This window comes from Melanotaenia boesemani, chromosome 20, assembly GCF_017639745.1.
Source record: "Melanotaenia boesemani isolate fMelBoe1 chromosome 20, fMelBoe1.pri, whole genome shotgun sequence".
NCBI lineage: Eukaryota > Metazoa > Chordata > Actinopteri > Atheriniformes > Melanotaeniidae > Melanotaenia > Melanotaenia boesemani.
Window position 1 is genome coordinate 9,260,942 of NC_055701.1, and position 18,257 is coordinate 9,279,198.

General features: G+C 39.2%; 1 protein-coding gene and 1 long non-coding RNA gene across 3 annotated transcripts in view; one reads left to right on the forward strand and one right to left on the reverse strand.

Annotated features, from left to right (window-relative positions):
* On the reverse strand, positions 1-2,617 carry LOC121631256. 2 transcript variants are annotated; one of them, XR_006008711.1, is made up of 4 exons: positions 2,337-2,617; positions 1,705-1,781; positions 1,538-1,584; positions 1-924 (listed from the first exon to the last, which is right to left on the reverse strand). It is a non-coding gene; the product is annotated as an uncharacterized LOC121631256 (long non-coding RNA). The 2 variants fall into 2 exon arrangements; XR_006008710.1 differs by having other exon boundaries at positions 1,705-2,617.
* Positions 2,516-18,257, forward strand: part of kiz (kizuna centrosomal protein) — a 26,361-nt gene continuing 10,619 nt past the window's right edge. The window contains 14 exon segments of the mRNA XM_041972039.1: positions 2,516-2,548; positions 2,550-2,692; positions 3,073-3,135; positions 3,535-3,697; positions 4,665-4,739; positions 6,011-6,626; positions 6,774-7,017; positions 9,919-10,038; positions 10,654-10,818; positions 11,907-12,057; positions 14,036-14,192; positions 14,618-14,680; positions 15,881-15,970; positions 16,631-16,700. Of these exon segments, the coding sequence (XP_041827973.1) occupies positions 2,531-2,548; positions 2,550-2,692; positions 3,073-3,135; positions 3,535-3,697; positions 4,665-4,739; positions 6,011-6,626; positions 6,774-7,017; positions 9,919-10,038; positions 10,654-10,818; positions 11,907-12,057; positions 14,036-14,192; positions 14,618-14,680; positions 15,881-15,970; positions 16,631-16,700 (2,138 nt within the window). The 5' untranslated portion in view covers positions 2,516-2,530.

The window sequence follows — 18,257 nt, forward strand, 5'->3', positions numbered from 1 at the left end:
CACACCCTCTTGGTGTTCAATTTATTCTTAAGTTGCAACCAAAAAGGCAAGCATTGGAAACTAGCTCCCCTCAATCCCATTCTATTTAGTCAGCTTTCTTTTCCATGAAATTATAAAGGGGATTTGTTGCAGCTTTTCATCCACTTGATAGCACTTAACTAATTGCTGTCCTCTCATAGGCAAAAATACACAAAAATGTGGACACACAAATAAACCTTATGCAGGCACATGTATGCACCCACGACCATAAAAAGATTTGACTGTGATGTTATTTTTAATCATTTTAAAAATGAATAAGATCTGTTTTTGCACAGATAGGTCTAATATTATCATCAGGATAAAGTTATCTCTCTAATAGAACAATATGAAAATCAAGCTATAACTGTGCAAACTTTAAGTGCCTACTTTATGAAACAATCATAAAAGCCCTGTCAATCTCTTCCATTAGCGTTATCAGCCAATTACAGAAACAAGTGACCATTGAATTTGCACATGAAACTTGAAAGCTTTTGCACTCTGATGCAGAATGCTCTCTGGAAAAAAATATGTCAGACCTTAATTTCCAACTTCACATGGAGTCACCTGAGTTCTGGGCAATCAATAGACTTTAACTGAATGGAAGGACAATGGCATTGTCAATGTTAAAATGTGTTGATAAATGTCACAGTTCTTCAACATTTTTTTGTAAATGCTAACCAGACAGTGCCATGAATGAATAAAATATTTCAGAATAAGTTCATTTTATATGTGCAACAATAGGAAACTCCTACGTCTTTTTTCTTCACAGATGAAGACTGAGTCTTTTTTTTTTTGTTAACCCCAAACATGGCTTCAGTATTGAGCCATGAAAACCAGAGCGGTGGAAGAACAGTCACAAAAGACAGATAAACCCAACACCACAGAGGTGAACCAACTGTTCCAAGTCTTGCACAAGGGAAAGAAAAAGGGGAGGGGATGGAGAAGATAATTTAGCATTTGTGTAAGCTGTTTATCAAATTATTAACTGCACAGATGTTTCTGACTAGCTAGGGGCTGAACATGGGTTCTGCCAGGCAGGAGAACAAAGGTCTGAAGGATTGAATAGAGATGTGCACTGAATATCAATTTAATTTACTAGGTGCTAATTCTCATGCAAATTCTGACCTCTGTTAGGGCATATCAATGGCAATACACATTGTATGTCTTAAGAGGAGCAGCAGGGACAAACAGTGCAGACATTGCATAGAACTAAAAATAGTAAAAGTATGATTTTCACAGTGCATACATTTATGAAGTAAGAAAAAAATGTCTCTGTGCTAATTTTTTATACTGATAAACACTCAAAAGACGAAAGCTATTTTATCATCAAAATATCTTTAGTTTTGGAGCATTTGCACTATCTTTGGAGCATTTTGGATTATCTTTGTCTAACTTGGAAGAAGCTTTATTGAAGATAGTTCACTGTGAAGTGTCATTTTAAATTCTTTATGAAATATGTAGATATTTTCAGTGTGGAAATGGACAAAATGTGTGTGCATTATATTCCAAGTGCACTCACCAGTTTGTTCTGCTTAAGGTTGTACAGTCTCTCTGTGTTGTGTACATCTGGATAACGGACAATGAATACTGTTTATATTTTGTACCATAATAATCATGAGTGCATGGTATGACATAAAAAAATAATAAAATAAAATAAAATAAAAGGTTGATCACAGACACACCAACCTTGGCTGAGCTCAGCTGGAACAGTGTTGCCGCAAGTCTCATTTTCTTCATCATCTCCAAAGTACTGCCTTTCAGCGCTCCTCGGCACAAACAAAACAACCTGGCAACAATATCAATTATACATGCAGGAGGCAAACAATGGGATTTATTTCAGAACAAATAGCCTCATAGAGAGATGTTGAATGGGATGGATTAGCATTAGAAAGGGACAACAAAACTCCACAGTTCAACAGCTAAAGAGCAATTTGATGGGGCTGGAATTGTGGAAATTGGTTGATTGGGATGTGCATTTGGAGGGGCTGTCAATTTTAGAATCCCAGCAAGGACAAATGATAGGCTGCTGCAAAACATGACATTTTGACAAATGTCAGTGATGAACTTTGATAATGTGAGATGAGATCAGAGGATGATACAGCAACCATCTGACCAAATGAGACATAATCTATATCTGACAGAAAGAGAGAAACTTATCAAACAAAAGACAGAAAGATTTCCGATGGCTGGTATTTACCTAAATCAGGTTAAAGCCTCCGATAATCAAACATGACATTTAAGCACCTTTACATACGTTCAAAACTTGTAAAAAAATAAAAAAGAGGCTCTGCTTAAGTAAAGACACAATAGATACTTACGTCTAAATTCAGTATTGATGTATTTTTATGGAAATACATCAAATGTAGACGAGTTAAATATCTGAACGTAGTTTTAATTTTTATTTATTTAGTTTTCTTCAAAATAGTAAACACTAGTGGGTAATGTGGTCCGTTCGTTGTCACACCACGTGCTCTAAGTGTTTACCAGCAGTGATTTCTGGGAAGCGGTGCTCATGGTAACCACCGTAAACACATCCATCTTCCTCCCCTTCCTCCTCCTTTTTCTTGTCTCGGCTCAGCGGCAGTGCCAAGCGAGCGATAATGGATAGTTTGGGTCGCACCGAGGACAAGTATTACGAAAAAATTAAAGCGATTCAGCAAAGCATGTCTAAAAGGTGAGACTCTTTTCTTTTTCTTTGTCGGCAGGAACACGGCCCGGTGGAGACCACGAGCTTGAGTTACCATACCTACCGCCTGCTACCGTCTTTTTGCCGCTAGCCACCCAGCGAAGTCAGGGTAATTAGCTAGCTAATACTAGCTTGCAGCAGTCATGCTGTGGTGGTTCGTGGATGCATATAAATGAAAAGTTGAGTCTTTGCAACAACGAGTCTTTAGCCAAAGTTTCCCTGAAGCCAGTGCGTTTTTCTTTCTTTCAATTTGTCAAACGGTTTCTGAATTAACAAACGCGCTGTAGTTTGTTAAATAAATCTGCTAATTATGCTAAGTACGCATACTATGCGTACGCGTGTATCAGTTTCCAATTATGTGTGTGCAGGGAAAAACGGAGGATGGAGCTGGAGAGGGAACTGTTTGCTTACTCCAGATCAGATATTAGAATGTAAGTTACAGTGGCTACTCTATCACATATTTTAAACAGTTACGCTATAAATTAAAGTCTTATTTGATATCAACATGATTTTGCAAATTGACCATATTTATTAAGCAAACATATATACAGTCATGACCGAGGTGAGATATTTTATTTTAAAAATGTGATTACTGTGCTCCATTGTGTGGTATTTGGATTTTATTGTTGTCATTTTTATTGTCACACTAGATGTACTTTCATAAATATTTACATTTCAGGTCAAAACAGCAAAGCCTACATTGATAGGAGAGTTGAGAACAAGATTTAAATTTAAATTATATTGTGCTTAACCTTTTCTTGTGAGAAGTCTACCTCTTATTTTTTGACAATGCACTTATGTGTTGAATAATGATTCTCCTCTACCTTCAGCTCACAGATAAAGTGTTCCAAACTGCACAGTTATCTCAAAGAAATCTGTGACAGGGAAGCACGAGCGAAAATGAGAAACCTTGAGCTTCAGAGAAATGTGGAGTGCATAGAAATTAGCATGAAGGAATATAGTCCTGACCATGGCCCCCTGCAACAACAAAAGGTATAACACACACTCACACACAAGCACGCACAGACACACAGCAAAATGCTTCATTTGTTCAGTCGCCTTGTTTTTCTTTAATGGAAACATGTTATAAGTGGGCCTTAGAGTCCACATCCACAGAGGCAAATTTTATACATAGATCTTGCATAGTAGACATATGTGCTTCTAACAGCTTGATGTGACAGTAGTAAACACTCAAACAGTGCAATTTATCACCACAAGCAAATGAACAAGGGACAAAACAATGAGCCAGTCAGATTATCACTTAAAACTCAATGACAGTGCTTGACAGCTTAATATCAAATTAACAAAATTGGCTAATTATGACTCACTGAGTTAATTGCTCAATATAGAGACTATGAAGTGCTGCAGAGGTTTAGCCATTCTTTCCCCTCAAGCAGTTGGTTTATTTCCTCTTGATGTTTTGAGTCCTGCAAATTTGCTGTTATTTTGGGTGTCCTGTTGCACTTTGGATCCAATTTATTGACTCACCCCAGTGTTTTTCTGGTTTAATTATAATGAATCAGGTACAATTTAAACCTTTCTTTCACAAATAGACACTTTATACATATTCAAACTTTGTGGTTTTTATTTAGCAGAATTTTCAAATAAATATAAAGAAAAATCTATCGTGTGCATGTTGGTGTGTATGTGTTGGATTAAGGCAGTCAGTCTGCCCAATCAGATAGGTGTTAAGGAGAATGTCAGCAGCTACACAGGACATGTTCACTTGGGAAAACCTTTTGTGATTGACTGTGACAGGCTAAAGCTTGATGTTGTCACTTTTCATTTCTTTCCTTTTGCTTTTACACTATGTGCAGATAATGTTGAGCATATGGTGTAAACACAGGGAATTACTAATGTTTGCATAGTGTGCAAATGCATACATACAAGTTAAATGTAATATGCAATCTTTTTTTGTTCACTGTATTAAGTCAGTCTTTTTTTTTCCCTTTTTTTTCAGGCTGAGTTTTTAAAAAATATTTCCAGGTTTATTGAAGCAAGAAAGAAAATGGAGCCAAAGATGGAAGCAGCAAAGGTAAAATTGAATCTTAATCATAAAATGTGTAAAATTGTGGCAATTTTTAGATACACATTTTAAATGAACAAGAATATCATTCCTTATAGATCTGCATCACATTTTGATAATGCTTTCTTTTTGTATTGTGAATGCACTTTTAATGGTTGATAAAGGCTTGCTTCTTTTTCATGCAAGATCCTTCTTTTTTTAAATATTTACAAGGCTCATGTAGATTTTAGTTCTATAAATCTGTGTTTTCAGGTTTAGTACAACAAAGAAAAGAAGATATTATGCCTGGTAAATCTGTAGAGGAGTCTACATTTAAACTGTGTATCTGTAATAACACAGGTGTCTAATCCTAGCTGGTGAATCTGTACAAGCAATGTAGTTCAAGCCCATAGCTGCTTTCTCCCTTCACTTAAAGCAGTTAAAGCTCTTTTAGATGAAATGTCTAAGACATCTCATAATAACTTGGAGCATGCTGTCTAGAGCAGTCACTTGTAACTGTGTGCAAAAACCCCCCTCAGCCTGTCGATATTGTAATGAGCAAAATGGTACCGTCACTCCATTATGCATACAAGCCATTGGCTGGCAGTGTGCATGTCCCTCAGGCTGCAGCATTCATTAAGGGAAGCTTACCGGGCTGAAAGCTGGAGACAGATGATAACGGGATATGATTTTCATATTTAATACATTCCTTGGAAGAGCACACGCGTGCCGCAGATTGATAGAAGAATCAATTGCTACTTTAGTGAAACACTTTCTACTTTGCCCTGCAGCTACCGATGGAATCACTCAGCCAAGAAATTAACTTTTCCTCTTTTTTTTACCTACTTTGTGGATCTGCTGGGCAGGCTGCATGGTTTACAGTGAATGTTATTAAGCAGCTAACTGTTTGGTATTTAAGACGCTTATCAGAAAAGAAACAGAAGCCATGTTTTGTTATTATGTTTGGAGGGAGGCTTTTTTTGCTTCTCTCTCTCCCCCCTTGGTGACATTGCAGACATGAATCAAAACTTGTCTAAAGGATTTCTAATGAGATTAAAAGTTAAAACATTGATCCGAGACATTCCTCTGAAAATGTTAAGAAAAGAATTTTGACCTTGGCCCAAATAATCTTCACTTACTCAAAATTGTAAATGGGATATTTAGCAAACTTGGATTGTATTTCTTTTAAAAGTGATTAAATTTAATACTTAAGACAAACCATATTCATGATGGTAAAATATTGTTTTATGACTGGATAGATTATTTAGCCAGCAAAGTGAAGTGTGTTGTTATATTTACAGGTAGAATCTATGCAAAGACAGTACCAGGAGATCAACATCTCTCACACTGTGAAGGATTTTACACAGTCACCAATGGAAATTTTTATGGAACACCAGACCTCCAGAGGGTCTGATGCTGAAGCTGGCACCACAAGTGTACACTCACACCGAGCGTTGCGTCGTTCACCCAATCGCAGTGTGCACTCCCGTGAACGTCTACCAAGTGGCCTTTTGAAGGACTTCAGAGTTGGCGGAGAGGATGCCGCCAGCAAGCGAACACATTTATCAGATGACATTTCAGGCTCAAATGATTCCCCTGACGGCTGTAATTTGAGTGACAAACATGAAAGAACGCTGAGGCTGCTCCCATCTGTTCATGCCTTAACAGGCACAGCTGGCAGTGTGGCTTTTGGAAGTGATGATGAACAGGAAGCTTCACCTCTGGTGACCTTGACGGGGCCTGAGAAGAATCCATCTCCCAGCAACAGTGGCTCATTGAGGGCTAAGAATTCCCTTGCAGAACACACTGACTCCCAAGAGGTAGCTCATGAGCCACTCATAATGGGAGATGAAGAGAGAGGTCTTGGCCATTTGATGCCTGAAACCACTTTTGGAAAAGAAGCTCAAGACATGCCAGGTTTGCGGTGATATTTCTTCCTTACTACCTTGTATATATATTTATATTTTCTGCCTTTCCTTAAATTGGCAGTTTAAAGCACTTTACTTAGCCCTTTTGAAGATATTGAATAAGCTAAGTGACACTGTGTGGTGTGTTTACAATCAGGTAAATGTGAGAGTATCAGTACACTGAGTTCTGATGTGGAGTTGTCAGAGAGCAGTGCTAGTGACCTGACAATATCTTTGACTCAATCTGAGCTGGAGGAGGATCTACCAGAGGATGTAGTACCTGTGAGGAATTCTTACAGAGGGAAGGATGATCACAAACAGCACAGTCCTAAATCATCCATCCACTCTAATGGGTCTAAATTACATAGTGAATCCTCAGGATCAGCAGTGACCTTGAAAAGGTACAGTATTCATAACTTAAATGCTTTGTTTTCTATGATTTAACAATTATTTGAAAAAAAACACCACAAGGTTTTGCTATTTTGTGACACATAGTCTTTTTAAATGTCATACAATGTGGTCAGTATTTCTTCAAAGTTTTAAACTAAATAAGTAAAGAAAGGAGAATGTTCTGCTTGGCTGCACTGAACCACAGAGGGCTGTTAGTGATAGTGGGTGAAGACACCACACAGTCCTTGCGACCATCACGCCAGAGGCTGACAGAGGATTGTGGGAGTCATGGTCCATGACACCGTGTTCTCTGTAGCTCTGCAGCGGCTGTGGTGGTGGCAGTGATGCATCTTATAGGGAGAGCTCAGGACCTGTCCACAAAAATATTGCCATAATCCAAGATAAAGCTGTGACGGAGCAATTTTCTGCTTGAGAGACCTCAGGAAGTCCCCAGTGGAGGGGGAAATTTGTGGCACCATAGAGTGTTCTGGAGGGTGGGCATGTGGACAGCACTTACCGCCACAAATCCTTAGCGTGATGATGGCCTCTGAGTTGAAGGATCACTTTGGATGAGGTTAGAGCCAAAGAAAATCCCATGTGAACGTCTGCACACAGCGTCCCTGCTTTTTCCACACAATGTACTCTGTTTTATGAGTAGGAGCTCTTGTGCTTGAACAAGAACTTTTATTTGGTTTGTATATTCTCAAGGATAAAGCTAGTATTGAAATTTTGTGTTTCTCTCCCTATTTGGATTGTATTATGCTTTACATTGTGCCACTAAATGCAATTTTTTTCATCTTTTTCATTATTTAGAATAAGTGGGCAAGTGCACATATGCTCACAAAACTGTTGTTTAGTTTGAAAAAAATTCTACGATACTTACAGATACAATATTTCTCACCACAATCTCATGAGAAATTAGTATGCTCTTTATATCAAATATATCTATTTATATCAAATTTAGCTTGAAGGATTATATTTTTTCCTCTGTGTGCAGCGCTGTATTTATGTTTGGTCGGCTATATTTTTTATGGTGTGACCCTAACAGGAGCTGCAGTTAGCCTATGTCAGGGAGAAGATGGTTTGGGCTGCTGCTTTCATTGTTAACACATAGCGCTTCTGTGTATGAGGAGCAAACCAGAGGCTTTGATGTAAGGCTTAAGAGCATCCAGTCTCTATCTTCTCCCTCTCTCTCTCTCCCTTAAGGTTAGAGTTTGTATCGCTCCCTCCATTCAACTCACAGTCAGGAAAAACAAGCCTGGACAATTCATTAGATTATCCCATTATATTTCTCCTCCAGCATGGACAGAGTGAGCGAGACTGAATTATTGTCTGAGTTTATTTTCTGAGACAACTCGTTGTGGCCTCAGTGCATCCTGCTCACAAATAAGCTCACTCTGAACTGCACACTGGTTCTGCTTTTTCTTTTAGTGACAGCATGCCATCCAGTTAGTAAAGAAAAATATGCTGAAATGTCATTATGGCATTATAATTGTGCCAATGTTTCCAAATACATTTTATTTAATATCTTGAATGATGACATATCCCATATTTAGTCAAACAGTAAGTGCAGACAGTGTATTGGTACTATTTGTAGTTTTATTTCTCACTTTCTTTGTGTGTTATCTTTGCTGTCTGTGCCAGCACGGTGAGATTCTCCTGACAACAATCACTCAATTTTGAGGCCATTCTGTGTGGTAAATCACCCAGGAGTCAGTACTGTATGCTGTAGGGCAATATTGCTGCTGACCTCTCCCTCCTGACTAATAATACTCTCCTGATGATGTTGACATGCAGACAACAGCAGCATCTAAAGTGAGGTTAGAGACCTTGACATGAAAGCAGGCAACAATACAAATAGAGAGGTTTGCAGAAAAAACACAACTAATTCGCTTTCTCCCTCTCTAAAGGTCTCTTTTTGAAGAGCTTTTATAAATAAAGTGAGAATAGAAAGATGACTATTTCAAGGCCCACACTGGTGATAAGGGAAAGGGGAAAAAAATGACAGAGTCTTTGCCTGTTCTACCTTTTGCCTATTCTACTTCAGCCACACTGAAGAGGACTTGGCACAGATGGATCGCACACTACAAAATGTCATGGATATAATTCAAGCTACCAGCTTAATCAGGATGTTACCAGGAAACAACCTGCAAAAAAGAGGGGGCAATTGTTTGCTGACCCCTAACCCAAGAGCCCATTACAGATTGTCATAAATTCTTTTTGGCCTCTCTTTATGGATGGCGGCTCAGGATCTCTCGGCTTGGGGTTTCTGGGGGAATTCAATGAGGGCCACCCAGAGCTTAATTCTCAGGAAAGAGATGGATTCTCAATATCCACATGCATTAGGCATCCATTTCTCATTTTGCACCCTCACACAGGACCAGATTAAAGTGTAAATCTCTCACCAAAAGAAATCATCCAGAGGCCCCCTTTTTTTCCTTCTTTCTTTTTTGGAATCGTTTTCACAAACCCTTTAAGTGTGAGACATTTTTATTACTGTCCAATTCTGCAGTCCAATTACTTGTATTGAACTTTAGTTTTTAAAATGTAACTAGACAGAACTGATATCATGTGTCATGTTTTCACTTTACTGCAGCAGACAGCTAATGGTACAAGTTCTTGTTCTAAGTGCCAGCTTTCCTGTGCAACCTGTTATTACACATGGCACCTTCAACTGACACTGAAAAGTGTTCAAAACCTGTACTGTGGCCATCGAATCCTAATACCCAGATTCTCCAGTGGTCCTTGAGTATCTCAAGGAAATTGCCTGGAAAATGTATCACAAATTTGTGGATCGAATACCATATTTTTTTTTTCTTTTTCCTTTCTACAAATAGCAGGCCTATTGATCACATGACCTCCTCCACTTTAATTTCCTTTCATTGCATTAATGGGTAATGGTGTTTTTTCAGCCTCTCCCTGGAAGGATTCTACAGTCTGCTTGACAGTATCGAAGGACGCCTCCATGGCGAGCAGACCCATGTGTATGGGGATTCTTCAGTTGATGAAAGACAACGCAATAGAATTATCAGGTATATCCTTCTTGTATTTCTCCAAAGTTTGCAGCCTTATCTTTTCCCTTTCTAAATGAAATGCCATGTAAATTTATTTAATGGCCATGGAGCAGTTTGTGCAGATGAGGAAAACATATTATCCTTCTGCTAAGGGCTCTCACATTAGATTAAGTGTCATCACCATGAGGTATGCGTCTTTATTTCTGAGGGGTTTTCAAACACATGGGATTGTTAAAGTAACCACCCAGCTGAATTGTTGTCGGGAGTCAGAGAGATAGAGGATGGGGAATGTTTCATTTCACTGGGCTTATTTTTCATAAGCTTTTTATACTTCATAGAATGATTAATTTACCATAATTGCTGCTTCTGTGGTAAAGCATAAAAGAATAAATTACTAGCAGAGAAAAGCTTTTTGCCTCTTTTTAAACCCAGTGTATACATATCCCCATCTGTTCAGTAATAAAGAGTGACCATTTTGTGTCAAGGCCCTGATGATATTAAGTTGCATTAGTGTGTTTTCTTGTTTAGCGTGTTCGTGTGTGTCTGTCTGTTGGAGGTACTTTGTACTCCTGACCTGCAGGCTCAGCCCAGGGCTTCATGGCAAAAGCTGACTGCTCTCTATGTATTGGGCAGCCTTTGTGACGATGGAGCGGGCTTAAATGAGGAGGACCTTGAAGCATGTGGAGCAGTCGTCCTTCATGAGCTTCAGAGGTTGTCGTGGAACACAGAAAAGGGTTGCCTTCTGTCACAGGATCTAGTGTATGCACATCAGTATAACACTGAGCCTAATAAAATAAGGTAAGAATTCTGGTTTCACTGAACCCAAAGCCAAAAAGTCTCAGTTTTTTTTTTTTTAAATTCTCTTTTTTTTTTATATTAATGATATTTTTGGATTCTATAAACTAATTTCAGTTTGTGTAAAGTTGTGTAAAGCTGTTTGAGGTATTTTGTTTAGTTCACTACACAATTCTTCAGTACTATGTTGCATATAGCTATCGAATATTGTAATCTCTTTTATATAGTTAGTGTTCTGTGTAGACATTAATATTTCCAGTTTATAATAGTTGCAATGGAGTACTTCAGAGGACAAACATCAGCGCTCTTGAGTTCGCCAGATGTTTCTTTTCTTAGAGTTAGCAAACAGACTTACAGTAAAGGTGAATTAATCTTTTCAAGCAGAATGTTGATAGTGTCATGTTCATTTTATTTGATTATATTTTATTTATTTATTTTCTACCAGACCCTAAGGAAAGTATGTTACCTACAGCAGTTACTGAGATATTGAATGTTACGATTTGATGTAGTTTCCCTTGTCCACAAATGTAAAAGGTCATCTTTGGTGTCACCTCGTACGGTAACACTGCATGGGTGAATGTCATGAGTAAATTAAAATGCCCTATCTGTGGGTTCCAGTCCTTTGGATAATGAGTAGTTATAGTCTGAGCCAAATCCATGCTCTGCTTCACTACTCTATTGATTTCACTGAGACCTTTCCAGTTATACACTCAATTCTAAGAGACACATCTAGCAGTGTCGCTCATTTTCCTCTGGAGATGCCTGTTGGCTGACCTCGACCTTTTATCCAGTTTTGCAACCTGAGGTTATGTCACTCAGTGCTTACTGCAACACATCACAAATCCATAACTTCTCAATTGTTTAAAGATGACACAATGCAGCCTTTTTAGGGTGTGTCTTAAAACATGGAGCAAAACAAATATACTAAATTCCAGTTGTTTTAGTACTTTTTCCCTTCATTTTCTTGCTAATCAAAGGATTTTTCTTTGTATGACGGTATAGTTGTGACTTATTTTCATGTTTCTTTCTGTGTATTCAATAAGAAAGCCTCTCTTTCTTTACTTTCAACCCAACCCCCACTTTCACCACAGCACCAGCCTCCCTCCTAATGCCGCTCGGCTGTGGGATCGCTGGTTCAAGCACGCCCTTGTGCTCAAGGAGCACCGTGTCCTCAGCACTGAGCGCTTGGTCCAACTGTTCACGCCGTTGCTACTGAAGCGTCATGCCACCTACAGCCAGCAGGTAGCGTTGAAGGCAAATACACTGCAACAGCACACACACAAAGAGGAGGACGGACGGTTAGATTCACACTGACATGCAGTTCAAAAGCAAGCAGATATTAACATACCCAACTTATTAACACTGATGTAGCTCTGTTCCTTTGCTTATTAATTTATTCATTTTTTTAGAGAGGTGTAGCTGACATTGACTACCCCCTTTGTGTCTTGTGCTCAAAACCAAGCCTTGGCTTCATACTTATTAAATTGCTTTCCACATTAACCTGCTGATAAAGAAAACCCTGACCCATGGAATAATCATAATATTACAAACTCAGCTTGGCTTCTTTCATCCCTGTGGTGTATTCATTTGGGGAGCACTTGTATTTAATTTTGATTTAGCCAAAATTATAACCATCAGCTGAATGATTGAAAGAGAGAATCATTTGAACCTTCTCCTCAGTAACAGTGTTTTAAGTTTACCACTCACTGACCTTGTGTTGATAATGCCAATTTAAATAAAGACCAAAATTACCGAAAATATTCCCTCTCACAGCCCAGTAATGACGTCAAGAGATACTTTATGTTTGCAGTCCAATCATGTCCTACTATAGACTATTTTGTCGACAGGATCATCTTTAACATGCAGGTTTTTGGCCTATTAATTTGTGTAAGCTCATCTTATTGGGGTTCTTGTGGCTTGGAAATATTGCTGCAATGTCCCAGACGTAACCAGAGAGGCAAAGAAGGAGACTGTAGAGCCTCTTCAAAATATGAACTAACAAAAGGAAGAGGGGTACCGCCATCTACATCATTGTATCCAAGTGCATCAGGAAAAGCCAGAGTGAAAATCTTTCTCTCTCTTTATCGCTCCAAGTCTCACCCCATATATTTCTCTCTCCCATCCTCTATTTTTCCATCTCTCCCTTTATGCCTCTCTGTCCTTTCACACAACAGCTTACTCTCCACACACAAGAGCAAACAGAAATTTCCATTCACGCCTTGCCACGCAGCCTGGCTACTCCGACAAATGGGAGCATGCAGCTCGCATGCACACACTCAAAGAGGCCCTTTGAATATTCAAGTGCTAACAGTTGCATTCATTGATATTTAAAATGCAGTGGATCTGCGAGAGCCCTCAACTCATGGTACATTTGACTAAATCTAAAAAAAAAAGAAAAGAAAAGAAGGAACAAAGAGGGATATCGGGGACAAGGATCAAAACAGTTTTTATTGTGCAGCAACATCAAATCCCAAGTGGCAAACTCAGATTGGCGTGTTTGCATCTCTTCTCCTCTTGGAAAATGAAAGCATTTGCATTGTCAATCTTTACTGTGACCTGCTGATAACAACTTACAATGTACTTAAAGTTTGTCACTGTCAAAATCCTCCTGATCATCCCCTTCATATTAGTGTTCATTAAAAGTTGCCAGTGGCCATCTGAGGCTGAGAGGCAGTCTTTGATCACAAAAGAGAGATGATGATGGCAGGATTTGATAAAGGGGGAGGGAAAGAGGAAAGAAAGGAAATCGTTGTGTTGCATCTCCCTGCTCCTCATTTCCCAGAGAAGCTCCTCTTAATTGTGTATCCTCATCTCCACAGAGATAAAAATGAGCTGGAGAGAGTAGAAGAGAGTAGTTTGTCTCAATCCTCTCAACCAAGAGGGAAGATATCTGAAACGTGTTGCACATTAACGACAGGGTGATTGCATTCTTATGCAGTTCTCTAATCTCACGGATGAGAAAAGACAGATGAAAAAAGTGGTGTGATTGAAGGGGAGAGTGGGAGCAAAAGAGTGAGAAAAAAATCTTTTTTTAGTTAAACGAGTGAGAGAATTTGAAGTTATTGGCTCTTGGCATTTGAACACACATTACAGCTGCACCTCTGTGCGAGCAGCCGTGGTCAAAGTAAATGACTTCCTTAATCGCCAAGGGTTCAATTTGACACTTCCTTCACAAAATGAGAACAATTAAGAGTGTGGTTTTAATTTGTGCTGCACGCAGGCCAAAGTGTTTCTGAGGACACTTCTCTCCCGGTCCAGTGAGGAGTGCCCCTCAGCAGAGGACGTGAATGACGTATCTTCTTTGTGTCGTCCTCCTTCCCTCCTGCCTGATAAAGATGTGAAGCCTGAAAGATCGATACAGAAGCCACAGATTCAAGGTAACTGAAGGGAACTGGTATGAATGCACTAGGCATTGTAAAATTATAATAAACTCAGATCATGTGAATAGAAATATTTTAATGCAAAGTTTTAGTTATGGATTAAATTAAAAATATGAAAATTTGATGACAAAACATTCCATATAAATTGTCCTGTAATTGGAAAAATGTAGAAGACTGATATTTTATTTTGTTTAATTTTATATGCATTTTTTTATTTAGATTTTTTCTCTTCTAAAGAAAACTGAATCTTCCCTTTCATGAGAGAAATTAATTTCAGCTTAGAGCTTTTTTATGAACCCTCACAACCTAGTTTTTATACAGTCTTCCATTCAAAGCTAAAAAAAGACCTCCTTTCCCATTTCTGCCCAAGACTCCCTTCCTCCCTGCTATTGCTTCTCACTGTGTGCTTCCTTTTCTTACAGAACTACAAAGTACTGAAGAGGACAGCCAGGACGAAAGCCCTGTGGAAAGTGGTCCTATTAGAGGTAAAAAGGCATTGCTGGTGCCTCAGCATTCACACTGTCCTTATGTTGTGGTTTGTTTTCTTCCCACTGCAGTGAATAATGGGCTCTTTTACACAATGGCTGAGGCAGGATGATCAAGGTGAAACCAGGGTCAAAGTCCCACCTGAAGAGCTGCGCTAGTTCTCTCTAATTATCTCCGAGAAAACACTAGCCCTGTTTCCAGCCTTGTCTGAGGCATTCTAGCAAGACTGATAATTTGCTGGCCCAGCATAATGCGGCTGCTTTAATTGTCAGGGAGCCAGGGTGGGCCGCGCAGAAGATCTGTCATCGGTTCTCATTATCTTCTAAACAATGCTCTGGCTAGTCTGGACTTGAAAAGTACTAGATGTAACGGCATCCTGGAAGCAGTTGGTGTGCCCATCCCTCGGCTTCACCTCTGAAATGTAAAGCAATCCTACATTACCCTTAGCTATCAGATTTCCCACTGGGTTTTTCATGTGTCTGCATCCCTAAGGTGCACAGCCAGCAAAATGAGTTCAGTTTCCAATCGCAACACTTAATCAAAAGAGCCGTAACCAACTAAAAAGACATGACTAAAGATTTTGCAAGGAAAAGGGTTTGGCTGTGCTGAACAACATCAATGTCACAATCAAATGCAGTGACCTTGGAACGTATAGTAATTGCCCAAACATGTGAGACTGTAGAGCTAGTGGTATTTGTTTTAGGCTGCACGTAAAAACATTAGCTGTATAAAGTGTTCTGGGTGAAGCAGAAGGTTGCTGTAAAGATTGTTTTGAGAAAATGATTTACGACTTAAAGCAGTATATTTAGAACAAAACTTAAGTTTTAAATATTGGGATTTATGTCTACGTCTGTCTCAGTGCAATATGATGCCTACTTTAGTGTGCCTTTATTTATTTATTTATTTTTTATTTAACAAAAAAAACCTCAATCTGTGCCTTTGTGCCAGGGATGTTGAGATAATGTAAGTTTTTCTGTCTCATGTCTCAACTGTTGCTACATACAGAAGGCTTAAATCAACATGTTAGCTAAGTGAGCAGTGTTTTTGCCCACTTTGTTCAGCAGTGAGAGGAAAAAACAGCTACTGATGCGTGTTGTCTCCGAAACCTGGGTTTTGTGCAAATATTTGACTGTGACTTTGTGTGTGTGTGTGTGTGTATGTTGATGCTTGTGCGTATGTTTATGTGTGTCCCTGAACAGAGACAAAAGCATATCAGTTACTTAAACAGTCAGCCATGCAGGAAAGGCTGCAGAGTTCTGAAGAGGAGGAGGAGAAGAGTGTGTTTTCAGGTAAGAGATGTGGTCTATTCCACTAAAGATTGATCAGGGGCAACTAATAGTGCAATGTCCATACAGCACATAGGGGAAATAAGAATATATGTGTTGGCATCGCTGGTGTATGAATGTGTGGATGAATGTTCGGTGATGGTCGGAGAGGCCGTAGGCGCAGACTGGCAGCCACGTTTCCGTCAGCTTGCCCCAGGGCAGCTGTGGCTACACACGTAGCTTACCATCACCAGGTATGAGTGAGGAGTGGATGAATAATGGATTCACACAATGTAAAGCGCTTTGGGTGCCTTGAAAAGCGCTATATAAATCTAATCCATTATTATTATTATTATTATTATATAAAAGCCAAAGCCCTAAAATATTAATACAAGTTTTCTTAATTGTTTTTGGTTCATGATTAAATTCGGAGCTCCTCTCAGCAATTGTACACTGCTACCTCAGATGTATTTTTTATGATGGGAAGTTGTTTATTTGATTGTATTTTGTTTAACATAAATATCAGTCTTCTTTTGTGATGATGTGTGCATATCAAGGAAACCCATGACCAGCTCTTCCAGAGCTTCCCATAAGTTTCAGTGTAAATATGCATGGTAAATTAGCTTGTGATGAGATCAATCAAGAAATCAAATGGCTTTATCTTGCCCTGTTTGCTCTTTTAAGGAATAAATCATGGCCATGAAGAGGACCTGGGGAGGGCCAAATGCTCCTCACATCAAGACCCTTACCCTCGGTAAGAACATTGTTATTATTCAACGGTCCACAGGAAATGGGCCACCAGACACCAAAAAGTGGTTGATGTACATTTGCATGGCGGCTCTCATAATTCCCTGTTCATTTCCATAAGATCAAGGGGGCGCCACCCATTAACTCGCTTACAAAGACAAAAGGCCCCTAAAGCCCCTCTTACTCACTGTTAGCTGGGTTCAACCAGGTTTTAGAATTCAAAAGCAAATCAGCTCCCACAAAAATAAATTGAAGCCATAATCTGACTGTTTTCAAGCTTGTTGTCAGAAAGCAAACAGATCATGTCAAGAAGAGAATCGCTGACAACAGTTTCAGAGGAATGAGACTCAAGTGCTGACAAGGGCAAATGCCCTTTCATTTGTCACCCTTGAAACATTATTTAGGTTGTTCAAATCAGAGCTATGAGTGGAAATGGAAAGAACATCTAATGATAAATAGCTTGGTGGTGGAAGCTTACACCATCATGGTTGCATTTAAATATCAACACAACTTCATCAAATCTGCAATTGCATTTCATGTCCTCAGCAGCTCTTCACTGCGAACCCATTTGGGCTGTAGTAATGGCTGGATAAACGTTATGAGGAATAATCTTCTCTGATTTCATGTGATTACTGGGCACCACGCTGACACAAGGACTGAAGTCTGTATCTCCCTGGTCTGGCAAACAGGCACTCTGTCTCAGTCTGCCTATTAGTCCAGCCTCTTTAATAAACATGAGCCAATTTTGGACCCAGACCTTATCAGGTGGTGCCTGTCTCCCTGTCATTAATGTGCATGGGAAGCCCACAATATATGTGATTTAACAAGATTTTCAGAACAAAAAATTTGACAGATGCACACAGTGCATTGATGAGAGACAAGGTGTACAGTATATCTCCTTAAAACTTGACCAAAGGGTATTTATTCATGCCTGACCATCTGAACTCATCGGAGTTGGGAAGGAATCGACAATGTGAGCTTATAGTTGGCCTCATAATTTTCTTTCTGGTCATACTATTTTCCCCCTGTTATTATTTGGTTTTTCCTGTGTTTAGATTTTAGCATTTTACCTACCACAGTCATTTTTTGTGGTTTACTGCTTCCACAAGTGGTCTGGAAGCTCTGTACTTGAGCAGAAGCACAACACTGGAGCATGCTCGTGCACTGTTTCTCTCCTTTCTCTTTGCGTCTCACTCTCTCTGGCTCTCTTGCCATTTCTCCATCCCTCTCCCCCACTTTCTGTCTTCCTGTGTTTTCCTCTCCCTCCTCTCCATCCTACTTGTTAATTATTTGCTTTATTTTGTCAGCGAGCTGATGAGTGACTTCAAAAAGAGGATGGAGCCAGACTCAAAATACAAAAATGGCTTCCTCTCTGTTGTCTTAAACAATAATTATGATTTGCCTGTTAAGCCTAGACTACAGCAGAGGGATTGTAGTTTAAAGCAGAGGCTTTGGTGCAAAAAATGCATTTATAGCCCTTTGTAAAGCTCCTCATTATGTGTGGGCTCGATTCATTAAGTAATTGGTTTGCAGTTGTTTACATGAGTATTAAGGCCTTCTATTC